Here is a 20,307-nt window from a genome sequence, read left to right as displayed (position 1 = left end):
GCATCCAAGTGCCCTCAGGGGGATTCAAGTACCCCTGGTTGAAAAGCCCTGCATTAGGCCTCTATCATTTGCTTCAGTATTGCACAAGACAGCTGAGCCTCAGAGCATGGCAGCTGGCCTAAGGCTACACAATAAAAACAATATCTGGCATGTGTATTGCACTTCCAAGTGTTCAAGGTGCTTTGTCGGTATGATCTTGTATCCTTATAACCTCTGTGAGTAGTATTATCTCCTTCATTCAGATGAGGGGCTCAGGCTGAGAGGGAGTGGCTTGCCTAAGGCCACCTAGTGAATTCATGGCAGAGGCATTGGCATACCTCTTTCACGATGCAGTGGCCTCTGACATAAGTGAGCTGCAGGAGACCAAATGTGAGCACACCACCCACATGCCTGTAACTGACTCACTGCTGCTGCCTCTCCTCCTTTCTCGTGTTGCTCCTTCCCCTCCTCCTTCCCTCTCTCTTTCCTTTCCCAAGGTGTGTGCCAGCTGCCTACACAGCAGTCCTGCCCCCTGGACCCAAGTCTACTTGGGTCCATACCAAGGCACTGCCTCTCTTCTATCTTGCCAGCCTGGTCAACTTAGCCCCCTCCCCAGCTATTTTTGGACTGCAACTCCCATAATGCCCAGCCACAGGGGTCAATAGCCAGGGATTATGGGAGTTGTAGGCCAACGTCTACAGGAGAGCTGAAGCTGAGCAACCCTGGTCTTGTCTCTCCCTCTCAGGTGCACTCTACCAGCCCACCAGGTCCCTTAGCGTTGCTGCTCTGCTGTTCCAGTCACAACCACCTCCTCCCTTACCCGAATGGCTGCTGTTGGCTCAACACGGAGCACTGCAATTTTCTGCTTCAACCAATGAGCAGCTGGCTAGCGCTCTCACCCATGTCAGCTGCTCTCTCACTGCTGCTGTCTCCCCAACAGGGTGATGAAGCAGATGCTGAATCCTGCTAGGCAGGCAGTGGCAACCAGAAAGTTGTGAGTGAGAGAGCTGCTGGAGCAGTACAAGTCAGGATAAATTGAGGGGGAAACTGTCACTTGAGGGTGTCAGCCGCCACCACCACACTGCTGCTCCAGCACCTCTCTCACTCGCCCACTTGCCACTTTCTGGTTGCCACTGACTGCCTAGCAGGAAACCGAATATGAGCTGTTCTGTGTTGCCAAGTGGTCACCTCCACAATTGCACCATATCTTTAAATCCCCCCAAGGAATGTATAGATATGTCCCCCCCCCTTAACTATTGCTTGCCTTCTCCCCACATCAAGAGGCTTTATCAAAGCAAGCAGGGAAGTGGGTGTGGGGAGGAGGGGGGGAAGCAATTGAGAGAAAAGATGCCAAGAACTTGTTCTCCTGCCACACTGGTGGACTTCAAGTTACAGTGTGCTTCTCCTGGTTGTAGCCTGGCAACTCTATACCTGGTAGAAATTGGTATCAAGCAATTTCAGTACACTTACATCTCACAGGTAGGTGTCTTCAAAAACCACGGCTGATTTCCCTTCTGCCCCTCCTTAAAAAAAAGTAGGAGAAAATTAATTTTAATTTTTAAATGATTTTTAAACATTAATTTTTATTTTTCCTGATCAAGTTATTGTCTTGGGTTTTGGCCGCCTTACAGGAAATGAGTGGAGACAGTTGAAACCTCTCTGTGGCAGACTACAGCACTTCCATAATAAATAAAGATACCTCATTAAGGAGGCAGCCAGAACCTAATTTTCATGCTACCTGTTCTTCCCACTGGGAGACAACAAAACACAATTTGGTTCACTGTAGAATTCAAAATTAATGGGATAATGAGAACAGATAAATATTCAAATAAGTTGAATTCTTCAGCTCCTACAATAATTCTTCACCTAGACAAATCCAGCAAAACAGAATTGGCTCATATAAAGAGACTTGGCAAATATCTGCTACCCAGACTTTGTACTGAAAATTACCTTTAGAAATCAAGTGCACATCAGCTGTGTTGTGTGACACGTTGATGGATTGTATTACTCCAGATGACAGGACAGGAAGATCATGTCGGAATGTTTAGGGGAAGGAGAGCTGGTCTTGCAGTAGCAAGCATGAATGGTCCCTTTTGCTAAGCAGGGTCTGCCCTGGTTTGCATTTGCATGAGCAAATATATGTGAGCACTTTGCCTGCTATAAGATCTTCCCCTTAGGAAATGAGGCCATAGCTCAGTGCTAGAGCATCTGCTCTGCATGCAGAAGGACCCAGGTTCACTCCCTGGGATCTCCAGGTAGGGCTGGGAGAGACACCTACCTGAAACCCTGAAGAGCTACTGCCAGTCAATGTAGGCAAGAATGAGCTAGATGGACAAATGGTCTGACTCAGTATAAGGTAGCTTCATATGTTTCTAATGCTCAATCGTGGTTTTTTTTAAAAAAATCAACACATTATAGAAGTAGCATGTTAGGGATAAGACTAGCCTTAACTGGCAAGTCAGTTTTGCATGTGCAGGGTGTTTTTAGGGGTGAGGGAAGCATTCTAACATTTGATCTCTTACTGGCAATTAGGAGTGGTACAGTCCTGAGATATTTTGATCATGCAGCTTGGCTCTGAGAGTCAATCTACACATCCAGCAGAGTACATATCACTTCAGACTGCAAGGAAGGATATTTCATGTTTTAATGCTCCCCATAGGAAAAATAAACTCTGGGGACAGTGCAACCTAGCATATCAGGGAAAAAGCAAGCTGGTACACTTCTCCCTGATGTGCAAATTTATCAAGTATGTATCGGGAGGGTTTTTTTTTTCTGCTGGAGTACTGAAAGAGAAGGTCCCTATCCTGCAATTTGAGATGATGCTGTCCAGCAAATTACACGGCTGCTATAAACCAGCTTTTAGTCTCCCCACAAGAAAGTGGAAATAAGGACAGCAGGATTTGAAAGCATCTAATATCATGCCTTTATACCCTGATGAATATCACTGTTTTTTTAATTAATTATACTTCTATAATTGTGTTTGCTGAACAAAATGGTGACTTGTAGTTCTGTGCAGTGCTGCACACATTGCCAGGAAGGGCCTGTAAAAGGAACTGTAGCCATGGGAAGCTACAGCAATGTCTGGGCAGGTGCGCAGGAACATACACTCGGAGCACTTGGAAGTGTAGTCCTTTCCAGTGCTTTCCTTGTAGAGCTCTATGGGGAAAGTGCTGAAATGGACCACACTTCCCAGTGTTCTGTGTCTACCTTCCCAGACATCTCTGGAGTTTCCTTGGGCTCTGGTTCCCTTCCTGATGCTGTAAATAGTACTGCTCAGGGCAGAGGTCAGTGGTGAGAACACTCACTTCTGTAAGGGCCAGGCATGATGTGCACATTATTTCGGCCTTGAATATTCAGAGCCGAATAACTGCACAGGCCTAGTGATGTGTTGTTTTCATGGACACATCATAATGAATACGGTAGGTTGCTTCTCCTAGTGGAAATGTTGGCTTGCAGGACAAGCTTAAATGCACTGTTCATCAATGGGCTATTTATAGCCTGTACTGAATTTTAGACACTTATTATAATATTATTATTTGCCAGCACAGTTGCTGCTGCTGCTACAAATGCTACAAATATTTATATACTGCTTTTCAACAAAAGTTCCCAAAGCGGTTTACATAGATAAATGAAAATAAATAAATAAATATGGATTCCTGTCCCCAAAGGGCTCACAATCTAAAAAGAAACATAAGATAGACACCAGCAACAGCCACTGGAGGGATGCTGTGCTGGGGTTGGATAGGGCCAGTTGCTCTACCCCTGCTCAAGTAAATGGACTTGTCATCAGGGCTGACATATTCTGCTGCAGGCACTAGTGGGTACCATGAAACTCTGCAAAACCTGCTTCTGGGTAGGATTTAACTCTAAGTGAATCCAGCTCCTTAGACCACTTTTAGAAGTCTTAATGCTGTGACGGGCAATTACAGTTCATTGCCATGTTCTTTCAGCTGCCCTGCTTGGTCCTAGTGGACTGTTTGTTTATGTGGTATTTAGTATCCCTAGCCAAGAACGTCTTCTTGTTTATATCATTAGTCAGTGATAGATGGGTTGGACTGATTCTTGTTCTTTCTTTTTCTAAGGGCTCCAATCTGGCCAATTTAAACTCATCTAATGACTTTTTTTTGTTTAGTTTATCTGTCTCCTGATGGTTTTCTTTTCCAAGCTGAGCATTACTACTAGCTAATAATATATATTTATATTGTATCATCAATGTACATCTAAAATAATTCTTGAACCTATTATTAGGGGTGTGCACAGACTATGTGTGAGCCAGTCTCGGCCAGATCAACTGGCTGGGCTGGTCAAACCAACAAACAAGCTCTAACCGATTCAGAGCGGTTCACGATTGAACTGCTCAAACTGCCCATTTTGCAGCAGGCCCATTAGACCACAAATCGGTCTGCACGCACATGCCTACCTATTATAATCTAGGCTGGTAATCTGAACAAATTCTTAGATTTATATTTTAAGCCGTTGGCTTTGATTAAAATCTGTTGTATTACTTAAAATGTGATGATCCACTGCAAATTCCAGAATACTGTTGAAAAATGAAAAAACAAAAAACAAAAAAAACAACACAACACCCCCCCAATAAGTTGTGTAGGGTTACTAAGGGAGGGCCTGCAGTGGGAGCACACATGCTTAACATTCTAGCTTCAATCCGTGGTGTAATCTCTGCTATATCCAGTTTAAAAGATCTCAGTCAGGAGATGATGGGAAATACTCCTACCTCACACCCTGAAGAGCTGCTGCAAAGTCAGTGTAAATATTGGGCTGGGTGGACCAATTGTCCGATTCAGTATATAGTAGCATAATATGAATACCTGTTAATCTTAAAAATATTGATGCAGCCCACTCAGATTGTGTGAATCCCATATTTACAGTGGCAGAGAGATGCAAAGGACAATATAACAAACACTTGCTTTTATGCACAATCTTTCTGCACAAAATGTGGTGACAGCCAACAGCCTGGATGGCTTTAAGAGGGGTTTAGATAAGTTCATGAAGGACAGATCTATCAATGGCTGTTAGTCTGAGGACTATAGGCCACCTCCAGCTTAAGAGGCAAGATGCTTCTAATTACTAGTTAGAGTAATTAACTAGAGAGGAGTAGTTAAGATGCCTCAAGATGCCCCAACCACTGCTTGCTACATCCACTGCAGGGCACAGGCCAGTCAGGGCAAGATGCTAAGCATCTGAAGATGACCTCCATGTGGTGACTCATGTGATGGCATCACTTGGATCTCCTTGACTCCACTATCAGCACTAGTGCGCCTAGTGAGCCTGCAACTACTGCTGACACAGGCCATGCACAGTCCGTGCATGGACTGTGCATGAGGAGTAAGGGCAGGAGAGAGGACATGCCCTCAGCTCTTGCACGTGGCCTTCCCAGAGGCATCTGGTGGGCCCTTGTGTGAAGCAGGATGCTGGACTTGGATAGGGCTTGGGCCTGATCTAGTAGAGCTGTTCTTATGTTCTTGATCTCAATTCAGCTCCTTTGGGTTTATTGCAAGAAGCAGTGCTTCTTGTTCACCATACAACAAAAATGCGCATGGAATACAGTTTCAAGATAACTCTGTTGTCATCCCTGTAAAACTGGTAAACATTCGTTGGTCAATTACACATTTCTTTTTACATTCTGTAAATGGAGCTCTTGAATGTAGCATAACTTTGGTTTGCAGTAATATACCGAAAACCCCATTTAAAAGGGCTGTGTGCACATTCTGACACAAGTATTTTACCGGTTGCTTTAGTTGCAAGCCTTTTCAGTGGTAAACACTCTGGTCTTTGAATACTCTATGCAGCCAGGTTGGCTGGAACCAGATCTTATAGTTTAAGTGGGCAGATTAAGACTTATTTTTAATCCTCCAGGGTTTTTAATGCTATGATATTTAGTGATTGACAGTAACAACTTGAGTTTACATATTTGATGTAAACAAAGCAATCACGATATACCAGAGTCTCAAGAGCTTGACTTTCAAATTTGAAATAAAATTGCTGACTGCTCCTTTAATTGCCTTGTTTTGAATATGATTTTAGACTGCATTTTGTTGCTATGAGTTCTAAAAATGATTCTACACTATTTTATGTTGACTTTTCTGTAAACTGCTTTAGAAGTTACAATAGAAAAGCAATATATGTATATATTTTAAATAATGTTAGATATACTGAAGACAAAATTAATTTGATTCTAGCAGTCTTCCTCTGAAAATGTGAATGGGAAATATTCTCCAGGTATTTTCTGAATGTTGTTGAGTTTTCACCACATACATGATCTGCATTGTAAATCAATTGTGATTAGACTTCATTCTCGGGTTTTTGACTGTATTTGGTAGCTGACATGCAGTAGCATGTACAGGTGAAACTCGGAAAATTAGAATATCGTGCAAAAGTCCATTAATTTCAGTAATGCAAATTAAAAGGTGAAACTGATATATGAGACAGACGCATTACATGCAAAGCGAGATAAGTCAAGCCCTAATTTGTTATAATTGTGATGATCATGGTGTACAGCTCACGAAAACCCCAAATCCACAATCTCAGAAAATTAGAATATTACATGGAACCAAGAAGACAAGGATTGAAGAATAGAACAATATCGGACCTCTGAAAAGTATAAGCATGCATATGCATTCAGTACTTGGTTTGGGCCCCTTTTGCAGCAATTACTGCCTCAGTGCGGCGTGGCATGGCATGGATGCTATCAGCCTGTGGCACTGATGAGGTATTATGGAAGACCAGGATGCTTCATTAGCGGCCTTCAGCAATTCTGCATTGTTTGGTCTCATGTCTCTCATCCTTCTCTTGGCAATGCCCCATAGATTCTCTATGGGGTCAGGTCAGGCGAGTTTGCTGGCCAATCAAGCACAGTACACTGTATACTTTTCAGAGGTCCGATATTGTTCTATTCTTCAATCCTTGTCTTCTTGGTTCCATGTAATATTCTAATTTTCTGAGATTGTGGATTTGGGGTTTTCATGAGCTGTACACCATGATCATCACAATTATAACAAATTAAGGCTTGACTTATCTCGCTTTGCATGTAATGCGTCTGTCTCATATATCAGTTTCACCTTTTAATCTGCATTACTGAAATTAATGGACTTTTGCACGATATTCTAATTTTCCGAGTTTCACCTGTATAGGCTAAGTAGTCATTCAGTATATGACTACAGCTGATACTGGACATGTAACAATGGCAGACAATTTGAGATTATATATTTGATACTTGCTGAAACAATCCAGAGAAATCAAACAGTCTAAAGGGCTTGAGTTTCTAATACTGAGGTAAAATTTTGCATTAAACATAAAAGTTGAATGTTGAATTCAAAGTATCACAGTCAAGGTTTGAACCTGGTGGACCTGGACATTTTGGCAAATTTCAAATATTTGTAAATAGCTATATTTTTGTCATGGATTAAAGCCTTTGTCTCAGAGCTTGCTCACATGAGGACAAGAAAATGCCAAATCATCCCTGCTGAGCTGCCTGAGTGGGCTTCTCATAAAACCTATCTATATTTCTGGTAGATTTAAAATGCTGCCACCAAGCACCCTAAAGCTTGTAGAAAACCAGTCCAGTGGATTGGGTGCTTTAATCCAAGGTCTCTATGTAACTGGGTATTGGGTATTGGGCAACCCCCCCAAACTCTTCCACATGTATGCCTACATGGATGAGGGGGGGAAACTGATAGCTGCTGAGCGCTTGAGGATGCTTTTGCATCAGATAAATCCCCTTTTTTGTCCCCCCCCCCCCGTTTCTGAGTTGAAAAACAACTCTGAGAGGCTTATAAACAGAAAAGAACACCCCCGCCCGGTTTTCAATTATTCATTTATTACAGACTGCTTCCGTCTGAGGCTTTTAGTTTTAGATACATTCAAAAATACTTAGCAGGTTACAAAAATAGGTTGTCTTAGGCTTCAATTGCAGTTTGCATTTAGGCACGCTTAAATGTTTAGAGTCTTTTGCAACACCTTAGGAGGGTTGAGTGTAGGCTAGTGTATCATTTTAAGTACATTGCAGGTAAACAATAATAGAACAATATCAGGAATATGCAAAGCACCCACACAAAGAAATATAAGTTTCTAATGCAAAATCTAACAAACTGTTCCCTATGCTGAATCCCCTTTTCCTTGAAAACTCACCCAACACCTGATGAGAATTAAGCTTCCTGCTATCCTGTCTCTCAAGGATCTGCAATTATGCCATGAGAGAAACCTCTATGCTGGCTTTGACCACAAGGGAGCAAAAACTCCACGCCCCTCACTAAGCCTTTACACACATACTTCTCTCTAACAAAGACCACCCTTCTTTTTCCCAGTATTCTCAGCAACCACTCTCTAGGTCCCATCCACCTGTTGTACTGATTGGCTGCCCTGGAGTTCACCAGCGTGTCAGTCAAGGCAAGGGTTCACTCCCTGTTAACACTTTAGAGGGAGGGGAGGCTGATCACTACAATTTTATACATATACTAGTGGGCCCGGGCACAGAGCATCTGTGCCTCTAGTGCGGCCGGGCCCACCGCCGCCTGTGCTGTGGCCAGGCCCGCCGCCTTACCTCCGCGGCCGGGCCCGCCGCCTTACCTCCGCAGCCGCCGGGCCCGAGGGTGCCGCCGCCGTGGCCACCGGGCCCGAGGGTGCCGCGGCCGCAGGGCCGGAGAGTGCTGCTGCCGCCGCCGGGCCCATCGCCATGGCCGGGCCCAGGAGTGCCGCCGCCGCCGGGCCCAGCCAGGCCTGCCGCCTCGACTCCGCGGCCGGGCCCGCCTGGCTCCCCGGCCATCGCCGCCGCCGTTCTCCTGGGTGCGCCAGGACCAATCAGGTGCCCCCGCAGCCCAGCCAATCAGCTGGGCTGCCGGGACGCATTTCTCCTGGGCACACCCAGGAGAAATATATATATAGATTTAGTATTTAGTGTCTTGTTTAGCCTGTTTTAGATGTTAAAATACCTTTTGTTATCTTTAAGGTTGAGGGATAGGGTACTTGGAAAGACAACGATAAAGTGTGCCATTGAGTCAGTTTTGACTCCTGGCGACTTCAGAGCCCTGTAGTTTTTCTTTGTTAGAATACAGGAGGGGTTTGCCATTGCCTCCTCCCATGTAGTATGAGAAGATGCCTTTCAGCATCTTCCTATATCGCTGCTGCCCTATATGGGTGTTTCCCATAGTCTGGAAAACATACCAGCGGGGATTCAAACCGGCAACCTCTGGCTTGATAATCAAGTCATTTCCCTGCTGGAAGTTACTTTAAATCAGAAAGGCACCTTCTGTCTTGATGTCAAAAATCTACAATGTCCTTTTGATGTGCAAGAATTAGACTGGTGAAGGTGCTCATGAAAAGAAAAAAGAAAAACAGCCATGAGCATTGGAAATCATTGGGCTTCCTCTCCTCCCACTTCTTCCACAAATGTTGTCATCTCAACTTCTGGAGAGACCTTGACTTTGAATAATTTACTATTATCTCCCCTGATTGGCTACAGTTGGATTGAGAGCAGAGATTGCTATGGCAATATTTCTCTTCTATAAACTTTATGTTGTATATATTGTACTCTCTGAAGCTTAAACCTACAATAAGGGAAATGTACAAGGCTTTTCAAATACTGAAACTATATATTGGTCTGGACTTCAGACAAAATTGACTGCTTCCCCCTATGACTGTGACTACAAATGCTTAGGGATTTTTTAAAAAGGGTCATGTGGCCAAAAGAGTGGAGGGGGGATGGTAGTGTCCAATGGGTCGAAGCTATCACCCAAATTTCAAAGAAATTGGGCAAAGGGGTGATATTTACAGAATTTTTGAAGTTTATGCATCTTTAAGATTTTTCCCATAGGGAATAATCGGGATTTCAGCAGCGTTAGTTAGAACTCCTGGGGGTGGGGGGTGGGCCAGAGAGAGTTGTAGTGGGTGGTAGTGCCCAATGGGTGCAAAGAAGCTACCACTCAGATTTCAAAGGAATTGGGCATAGGGCTGATTTTTATTTTTAAAGAATTTCTGACGTTGGCATGTTTTGGGGACAGATTCAGGGCAGAAGAGTGGGCTGGGTGGTAGTGCCCCAATGGGTGCCTGCTACCACCCACATTTCAAAGGAATTGGGTAAAAATCTGATTTTTAAAGAATTTCTGAAGTTTGCGCATCTTTAAGCTTTCCCCCCCATAGGGAATAATGGGGGTTTCAGTGAGTGGTGGCATAGGTCACATAGGGTGCCAACCACCCCCATACCCACAAGCCCATGGGGTACTTAGTATTGTTGTTTCTGAGTGTAGATTCTCTGGCAGCAAATGAGAGTGGATTCATTTCCAATGACAAACAATGAAACCACTGGTGTGGATATGAGGTGTCCAAAATTAACAATGCATAATATGGAAGGGAAAATAAAATATAGAAAACCTATGGTCCATACTGAAAAATTTATTCAATGTTGGAATAGGCATGATTATTTCAAAATTAATAGCTGGGTTAGGTTTTTAGAATAAATAGGCTGTTTCTGTACATAGTTATGGTGCACTAATTTGAATGTACTGTATGGTTAGATGGGAAACTCCTAATGTATGTATATAGTGCATTGTTTGCAACAATTAATATATGGAATAGCTCTATTTCTTTTATATTTTCATAATAAATTATTTAAAAATTGAGTTCATTTTACCACTTGGTGGCACACTTGAATTCATTTTGATGTAATGTATATTAATATAGCTGTAGAAACAAAATTTCATGCACCTTTGAGACAATTTAACTCAAGGTTTATTTGCCTGTTTGTGCCAGTCTGTAATAACACAGTACACACTGGCTGACATGATTCTCAGCCTACTGTCACCTTAATGTTCCACTCCAGAACTGCTGTGGACTTCAAAGCTAGGTCCCCCCTCCCGCCGCTGGCCTCCCTTCATGCCTCTACCAGCCATTTGGCTGCCTCTTTGGCTCATTCAGGCCTTACCCCTCCGTGCGGTGGCATCTAACAATTCCCTGATAGGGGTAAGTTAAAACAAATGTCTGTGAACCCCATGAACAGTTGAGGGATATTTGGTCCAGGGTTGGACCAAACGGGATGGTTCAGTTCGACCCTGAATGGTTGAACCGAACCGATGACGAACCTGTTTGCACATCCCTAAACAGCATTGGATCTATTCAGTATATTGGTCCAGTAGAGCCAGGGGCCTTATAAATGGCAGCAGTGTGATATCCCCCCACTCCCGTTTAAGCCTACTTTCCAGTAGGTTTATAAGATCACTAGGCATTCTGTGTGTGTCCGTGAGTCTGTGTGTTGCTCCCTATCAACTTCACAATGCCTGGACCAATATGAACCAAATCGGGTGCAGTTGTAGGGATGCATAGGGATAACTCAATGGTGTTGTTTGTGATGATGTCATCCACCCTGATTCAAGATGGTGGACACATAAACTTTGGAGGCGCAAGTGGGCTAACTTGTGAAACGCTTAACCGATTTGAACCAGTTTTGCTACAACTGTTGGGACACATAGGAATACCTCAATGGCATAGTTTGTGATGATGTCATCTACCCCAATTCAAGATCGCAGCACCTAAACTTTTGAGTTGCAAGTTGGTTAACTTGTGGACCGCGTAACCGATTTGAACCAAATCTGCTACAGCTGTAGGGACACATAGGGATGCCCAAATGGCGTGGTGTGTGATGGTGTCATCCACTCCAATTCAAGATGGCGGCTGTGTGAACATCTGAGGTGCAAGCAGGCTAATTTGTGGACTATCTGATTTAAGCCAAATTAGGTACAGTTGCAGTGAGTGACTCACAAGGACATCTCAATGGCATAGTTTGTGATGATGCAATCTACCCCGATCCAAGATGGCAGATGCATACACTTTGGAGGCACAGGTGGGCTAACTTGTGAACTGCTTAACTGATTTGAACCAAATTTGCTACAGCTGTAGGGACACATAGGGACACCTCAATGGCGTAGATTGTGACAATGTCATCCAACCCAATTCAAGATGGCAGACACGTAAGCTTTTGAGGTGCAAGTGCACTAACTTGTGGACAGTCTAACTGATTTGAACCAAATTTGCTAGAGCTGTAGGGACACATGGAAATGTCCCAATGTTGTAGTTTTTGATGATGTCCTCCACCTTGATACAAGGTGGTGGGCGTGTGAACCTTTGAGGCACAAGTGCACTAACTTGAGGACTGTCTAACCCATTTGAACCAAATGTGATAGTTACACAGTTAGATACACAGGGATACCTTGATGGTATAGTTCGCAATAATGTCATCCACCCTGATCCAAAATGGTGGATGCATGAACATTTGAGGTGCATCAGATCTAATTTGTGCACCTCGATTTGAACCAAATTTAGTCCAGTTGTAGAGACAGTGAAAGGAAAGTAGGCTGATTAGTTCTTACTAGAACAGCTTGTTTTTAACTGAAGAAAAGCTGCTGCTTTTGTGATGTAGATTCTTTATTATGGCCATTGACTGGATAGGCAATGCTGTGTGTGCTAGGGATGTGCGGAACCAGTCTGGGGGTTCGATTTGGGGTAGAACCAACCCTCCTCCCCAGTTCTGTCCGGACTGGAACCAAACCCCCGTGCAAGTCTGCGATTTTGTTAAAAAATTTTTTTACCTTCAGCCCCTTCAGGGGGCTTCCTGTAGGCCATAGAGAGGGGGTCCACAAGGGTTCCCCCTCCCCCACTGGTCTCTCACATCACTGCTGCAGCCAGTCCGGAGTCTCTTTTCTGGCCCGTTCGGGCCTCCGTAGATCAGTGTGGTGGCTATTTTGGAGGCTGCCAAACATGCACAAATGGCCTCTAGAAGACCTGGCATGGCCCAGGTCCTTGCAGAGACCATTTGTGCATGCATGGTGGCCATTTTTTTATTTATTTATTTATTTTAAAAATGGCCACCCCCCCAAAAAGGACAACCATGCGCAAGATGGTCTCCTCAGGCCCTGGGCCAGAAAAGAGGTTCTGGACAGGCTGTGGTAGTGATGTGAGAGGCCAGCGGGGGGAGGGGGAACCTTCACGGACCCCCCCCATGGCCTACAGGAAGCCCCTCGAAGGGGCTGAAGGTAATTTTAAAATAAATAAATAAATAAAAATTCACGAACCCCCCCCCCCCCGACCAAACTGGACTGGGGAGGGGTTCAAAGGAGTGCAGGACCGAACTGGTCTGGTCAGGTTTTAGTCTGGTCTGGACTCAAACCAAACAGGGCCAGCCGGTTTTATGCACATCCCTACAGTGTGTAGCAGGCGTAACATTTAAAAGCACAGCTTTTCTCCTAGCAGCCCTGAGGAAGGAAGTAATATGCTGTTTCTTCTCAGGAAAAGGAAACATCATAATGTTGCTTCCTTCCTTGAGGCACTTCCTTGAGGCTGCTGGGGAGAAAAGCGGCAATTTTATAGGCCACCACCATTGCCCAAAGAGGCAGCAGCATTCCTTCAGTAACCAGGTTAGGATGTCTGACCTAATTGGATGCAGGAATTGGATGTAAGGCCTCTGACCCAATCGGTTGCAATGGCAACCTTGGATTGGATTAGATTGGATTGGATAGGATTGGTCCACACTATCATCAGATCTGATTCAGAGCAAAATTGGCCAATAGGCCTTGCATCAAATTGGATTTGTCAGACCAGTTTGATGCACAAGTGATGAATAAGCCAATTCAATGCATTTGGATGGTAAATATTGCTAAATTTGGAAGTGGCAATCAATCAGTAGATATTCTATAACAAATGGAAGATTCATCATGAGATTAAACATTCTATTATGAATTATTTCTTTTAAAATGGAATGTTATGGTCACTTTACTAACACAGTTGCTTCAGAAGATGGTATAAACTAAACTATATTAATACAGTGACCCTAGCAGATGGAGAAGAGCCTTTAGAACTGTATACTATTGGGGTGGTGGGGGGAAGGGGGCACTCAGTGATCCTGGTGTGAGAATAAATACACAAGAATGTTCCTGTTTTCATCTATTAAATATTGGATGTTATTGTTTTGAGTGTCATAAAAGAGAATCCAGTTCATATGCAGATGAACAGTAACAAAATGGTTACCATGGCAGTAGAAGCAGATGTAAATTGCTCTCGTGGCCTGCAATATTAGTGGGTTTTTTCTTTCTCTTTGCCACTAAGGCTGAAAGCTATAAAAAAGACTGAGGCTTCTGTATTATTTTAGCAAGTTTAATAATTTCTTAATCACTATTTGATTTACAAGACAGTTTCACAGAATTTAATCTGACCTGATTATTGCTAATTGACAGTTTGTAATTCAAGAGATGCCAGTTTAACTATGTTTTCAAAACAAACAGTTGTTCCAAATGTAACTATTTAAATGATTTCATAGTGCAGGAATTCTTTACAAAGATTGTACTAAAAATACGAAAAATATAAGTGCTTTTATGCACACACTTGTTAATACTGTTGCTGTGTCTTCGGCACCCACTTTATCTTACATACAATCTATAAATAGTTGCAGGAGAGGAGAAAGTATAGTTAACAAATAAAACTAAGCAACAATTTCTACCAGAGAACAGTATTTCCCCCATTTAACATTAGATGTGTGAATAAACCTGGGCTACTTTCAATGGTATAATTAAATGACAAAAATGATTTGAGTTCAATATACACAGACTGCTTTACATTAGTCCTTGGGGCTACTTTATCAATGTGATGACTTTATGTTAGCATCTCACTGTGGGAGATTATCCATGCCAATGCAAACACTTAACCCCCTACTCCAGATTCTGCTCTAGTAAGGAGAAAAATTCTCAATCTATGTGGTTACCCATGGCATACAGAAGGCCGATGTTGTGGGGAAAAAGACATGGCCCCCACATGATCATTGGACCTTAAAAGTAGGGAGGGAGATCATAGGTCAGTAGGTAAACTCATGCTTTGTATGCAGTCCCCGGTTCAATCTCTGGCACCTCCAATTAAAAACAGATCTCAGATCACAAAGACTTCTGTCTGATAGATGCCTGCCTGCAACCCAGGACAGCCACTTCTAGTTGGCTAGAACATTTTCCCATCCTGGGCTAGAACATTTTCCCGACCACTGAACAATCTGGCACTGTAGGTCACCTCAGTAGCTGGTATCTTTTGGCACTGGAGACCATTAATGGATTACTTACAAGCTGAAATTCTTCATAATGTACTGAAAACAGAAACAGTTTGTGCCCTTTCCTGTTCTACAAATGTAGGGTTTTTTAAAATTTATTTTAAAGATGGGGAATTCTAATCAATCAACAAGACTTCCAAGAACAGCATGCAGATAATAGCCAAGAACATATTGGATCTTAAACTAATGGTACACTGAATCTATTCCAGAAAATCAATAAACAGTACTGTCTTTGCTTTAATTAGAAAATCATGTTAACATGGCAGAACTGCTAAGGATTTCCCTACCACAAGCTCTTATTTCTGTTCTCTCAACGATTTATAGCAGCAAAGAATTACTATAATGTTGATGACATGGTACCCTTGAAGAACTGGTTTTAGCTAGAAGCAAAGATTAGAAAGATGTTCATGTTTGATGCTCATGGATTTTATGCATGTACTTTGAGAGTGACTTGTACATTCAATATAACTGTTATTGGGAATATCAAAATCCAGCTTTGTTTTTCACTGTTGCCAAATATGCTTTGATTTGTTGCCAAATATGCTTTGAGCTGTTTAGTAACAGATTTGAAACAAACACTTTATGCTTTGTGAAGTCCTTGTATGCACATCAAACCAGCTAAGGGCATTTGTGGAGATCCAAAGATCCCCTTTTAGTATGGAAAGCATCATTTGCAAATGAAACTCATGAAAGAGAGAAAGCGGACAGGAACTATTTATATATTAGCCATAAGTTTATGTATTTTTATTTGACTTACATATGTGGAGGGTTTTTAAAAAAACACCCATCCAAATTAAAATCACTTATGACAATGATCTACAAATGCAGTCTTCCAGCTATCTTCTTGGAAGTGGGACTTACTTCTAAGGTCTTCATTGAAGTGGGACTTACTTCTAAGTAAAGATGCATAGGAGCAGGATGAAAGTCTTCCTTGAATATTTGGACTTAACAATTCAAATAATTATGCCCTGAGAAACACTAGAATGAGGGAGAGGGCGAAAGAGAGAGAGATCTGAAAAATGAACATAGGAACCCATTGATTTGTCTTTGAAACACTGTCTTTGTAGATTAAAGGACTGACAGCCAGACTGATGTTGCACTTGTACAAACATGTTGTGCTAACAGAAGGCTGTTGCACCACTTAGTGCTTCTGAGTTGGGAGCTTGCATTTCAAACCAGTGTAGTGCCTGCACAACAGAGTGCACAACCTGTGGTGTAGTTCCTAATGTGAAACCTCTTCTTCAGTTCATGTTAAAGGGAATGACGCAAAGAAAATCAAGTCATTCCATGCTAGCCTGGGTTAAGGCTGTGCAGAGGTAGGCCACATCCTGTCCTGCTTTCCTTGTTGTACAAATGAAACACTTGCATAAGTAGAACAAGGGTACCAGGGATTGCGCAACTCTGAGCAGCTGTGCTGCTATGCAACATGCTTACGTGTGTGCAACATTGGTTTTTTGGCACCAGCTGGGTGTCAGCTAAGCTCTCCCCCCCCCCAGCCATGATCATGCTAGAAATGCTATTTTATTCTGAATGTAAAGTCTTGAGACTGTCAAAACTTTAAAACAGAAGCCAGCACCTTTGTGAAGGCATAGTTTACCCATGCATCTTTGAAAATGATTCTCATGTAATGTTCTAGTGCACAATGGCCAGAATTCAATATAGAATTAATTTAAGGGTACAGAATCCCATTTATTTCAATGGAATGGCACATGTAATGTTATCCTTGATTGTGGCCAGTGAATATGGCTGCAACAGTCACTTACATACATGAAACCCGCAATTGTCTCTATCAAAGGCCTACACCCAGACTAGTGTTCCACTAGCATAATGCTGTTGAGGATAGTGCAAAGATGTAGCACAATTGCATTGTGCAAAGAAAGGGATATCTGTTCCAGACTAGCTCTTGCATGAGTGGAAGAGGTTGACTCATTGCACATGAATTGCGCAACAGATTGCACACTGTGTTGCGCAATGAGCAGCACAATCTTATGTATGGCCCACAGTTGCGCAAAGCACTGCAACTTCACGGAGCTCTGCAAATGTCTTCAGTGTGCACAAATCCTCTTGTTGTGCTAGTGCAAAACTCGTCTGTATGTCAGCCACTGGCTTACATGCCATGCAGCACTCCATTTGCCTTGTAATGGGCCGTGCATGCGGTCGAGCATGAGCACTCTTTCACAAAATGCATCATTTGCGTAAATGCCATTGCATAATGAATGGCCATTATTTCCAATGGCTTCCACTGCGCAACTGCATTTGTGCAATTCCTGCATTACAGGGACTGTGTCAGCCACTATGACACAGATCCTATGACTCCCGATCCTGTCAGTCCTAGCAGGCATGTACAATTCATAACTGTGTAAAATGCTTTACAGCTAGGAAACTGAAGAAATATCAAAGCATCACAAGTTCACAAGTCTTGTCACTGTGAAAAATACTATTGAAAATTTCCATTACGGATAATTATTTGTAAACACAAACCAAGCAATGCACCCATGAAGACTCCCCCCAATCCCCCGCCCTTTTAAAGGGGGAAAACATCTTCTAGGTTCCTGTTAAGTTTGTTTGTTTCCCCTCTGTTTTAAATTTATCTATGCTTACTATTATTAATCTGCTAACCTAAAAGCAAGTAATGGCGGCTTCACCACAGTTTGCCTAATAATTAATTAATTGCGTCCAACTAATCATTAGCCTGAAGTAGTTCCTGCCCCTGTTATAGCTTGATTAAATGGAAAACATTGCTTTAGATAAAGCAGGATGGCTAAAAGGCTCCATATGCGTCGCTACGAGTAGCTACTGCAAATGCTGGATACGCTTCATAGGCCGCGTATGTGGCCAGATCTTGTCCCAGAGTCACTGCTTGCTTGAGCTGAGTGGCGGCTACAGTGGCAGCGGCATTAGCAATGTATCCTGTAGGAAAATGCAAAAATAAGATGGTTTTATGCGGCAGAGGTTGTCAGTAAACCTGTATCAATGTTATTGTTTGAGCATAGCTTAGTCACTGATGTTCAAGTGCTCCAGTTTAACTGAATTTGTGGACTTTGCACCACTTGTCTAAATAAATAATGAGGCGATGCTCATGACCAGATGAAACGGGGCTAAGAGAGCCCAGCTCAGTTTGGGCTGGTGGTGAGACCCAACGGGAGCTGCGGCGGTGACACGGCAGTGAGGCCTTTTAAGTGGCCAGCTGCTTAACCTGGGTTTCAGGTGCGAGAGTGCCCCCAAATCAGGTGAAAATATCATGTGTTGCCACAGTGCGGATCCATGCCGCAGCGACTCATGAATAGCCTCCCGACTGGGAGGCTACAACAAGCTTCCCTGCATTGGGAGGCTCCCAGAATGCCCCATGCACTCACGTGGGGCATTCTGGGACTTCCAGGGGCCAGGAGGCCCCCAACCCTGCCACCCCAACTGGCTCTGTGACGCCAGTAATCATATGGGCAGCCAATCTGGCTGCCCAGGGTGGACTAGCTGATGGTCTGCGGGGAGCCTGCTCTCCCCACAAACTCCTTTTAGGCTCTCCACACCTTAGTAAAGTGTGCCGTCGAGTCGGTGTCAACTCCTGGCGACCACAGAGCCCGGTGGTTGTCTTTGGTAGAATACAGGATGGGTTTACCATTGCCATCTCCCACGCAGAATGAGATGATGCCTTTCAGCATCTCCCTATAGCACTGCTGGGTGATATACAGGTGAAACTCGGAAAATTAGAATATTGTGCAAAAGTCTATTAATTTCAGTAATGCAAATTAAAAGGTGAAACTGATATATGAGACAGACGCATTACATGCAAAGCGAGATAAGTCAAGCCTTAATTTGTTATAATTGTGATGATCATGGCGTACAGCTCATGAAAACCCCAAATCCACAATCCCAGAAAATTAGAATATTACATGGAACCAAGAAGACAAGGATTGTAGAATAGAACAATATTGGACCTCTGAAAAGTATAAGCATGCATATGCATTCAGTACTTGGTTTGGGCCCCTTTTGCAGCAATTACTGTCTCAATGCGCCGTGGCATGGATGCTATCAGCCTGTGGCACTGATGAGGTGTTATGGAAGACCAGGATGCTTCATTAGCGGCCTTCAGCTCTTCTGCATTGTTTGGTCTCATGTCTCTCATCCTTCTCTTGGCAATGCCCCATAGGTCAGGCGAGTTTGCTGGCCAATCAAGCACAGTACACTGTATACTTTTCGGAGGTCCGATATTGTTCTATTCTACAATCTTTGTCTTCTTGGTTCCATGTAATATTCTAATTTTCTGGGATTGTGGATTTGGGGTTTTCATGAGCTGTACGCCATGATCATGACAATTATAACAAATTAAGGCTTGACTTATCTCGCTTTGCATGTAATGCGTCTGTCTCATATATCAGTTTCACCTTTTAATTTGCACTACTGAAATTAATGGACTTTTGCACGATATTCTAATTTTCCAAGTTTCACCTGTAGGTGTTTCCCATAGTCTGGGAAACATACCAGCGGGGATTCGAACTGGCAACCTCTGGCTTGTTAGTCAAGTCATTTCCCCGCTATTATTTGACTCATTTATTTGTATCCATTTTATTTATAAATATCATTTATTGATATCCATTTATATCCTGTCTTTACATTTAAAAACATCTTCAGGGTAGTTGACAAAAATTCAAAAACAATAAAATCAATATCAAGCAAGCAAGCAACCAATAATAAACAGCAGGATAATACAGCAGCAATTAAAGCAATTACCATCCCAGATTAAGAAGTTATTATAACATATGTCTGTAGGAATCAATGGCATTAAAAAAGTGACCACTCCAGTGAAATTAAGCAGCTCACTGATTGCATTCTAACACGTCAAAGCTTGAAGGAACAGGCTGGGTATAAAGGGCACAGAGTTCAAACGATAGTTCTTTGATGCAGTTCTGCATACAGGTATGTTCTGAGCAGCTCTTGAAATGCATAGCTGTTGCATTCATATTATAGACATCAGAGCTCCTGTACATGTAATTTATTGCTGTGTTCAGGCACAGTTGTTTTTGGTAGGTATTCTTGTAACTATAGCAAAGGTTAATCTGACTCCATAAGCATATAAGCAGCTTAATTAGAAACTGCTGCACTGAAGGAAGAAGGGAGAGCTCATAAACAACATGACAGTATCAATATAAGAAGAAAGTAATACTTTCTTTGCTATTGTTAACTGTTATTAGGCATTTTCATATAATGCAAACACATGGAACTCTATAAAAATAATGCCC

At 42.9% G+C, this 20,307-nt stretch overlaps 1 protein-coding gene and 1 long non-coding RNA gene across 3 annotated transcripts in view; one reads left to right on the top strand and one right to left on the bottom strand.

Moving 5' to 3' along the window:
• Positions 1-20,307, top strand: part of LOC128349245 (uncharacterized) — a 127,258-nt gene that overhangs the window by 455 nt on the left and 106,496 nt on the right. The window lies entirely within an intron of this gene.
• Positions 14,113-20,307, bottom strand: part of A1CF (APOBEC1 complementation factor) — a 59,077-nt gene continuing 52,882 nt past the window's right edge. For both annotated transcript variants that reach the window (XM_053305276.1, XM_053305277.1), the window contains exon 12: positions 14,113-17,980. In XM_053305276.1, the coding sequence (XP_053161251.1) occupies positions 17,832-17,980 (149 nt within the window). In that variant the 3' untranslated portion in view covers positions 14,113-17,831. The remainder of the gene's footprint in view (positions 17,981-20,307) is intronic.

Source organism: Hemicordylus capensis, chromosome 3, assembly GCF_027244095.1.
Source record: "Hemicordylus capensis ecotype Gifberg chromosome 3, rHemCap1.1.pri, whole genome shotgun sequence".
Lineage (NCBI taxonomy): Eukaryota > Metazoa > Chordata > Lepidosauria > Squamata > Cordylidae > Hemicordylus > Hemicordylus capensis.
Note: the sequence above shows the minus strand (reverse complement) of the source record. Positions and strands in the feature narration are given on the sequence as shown.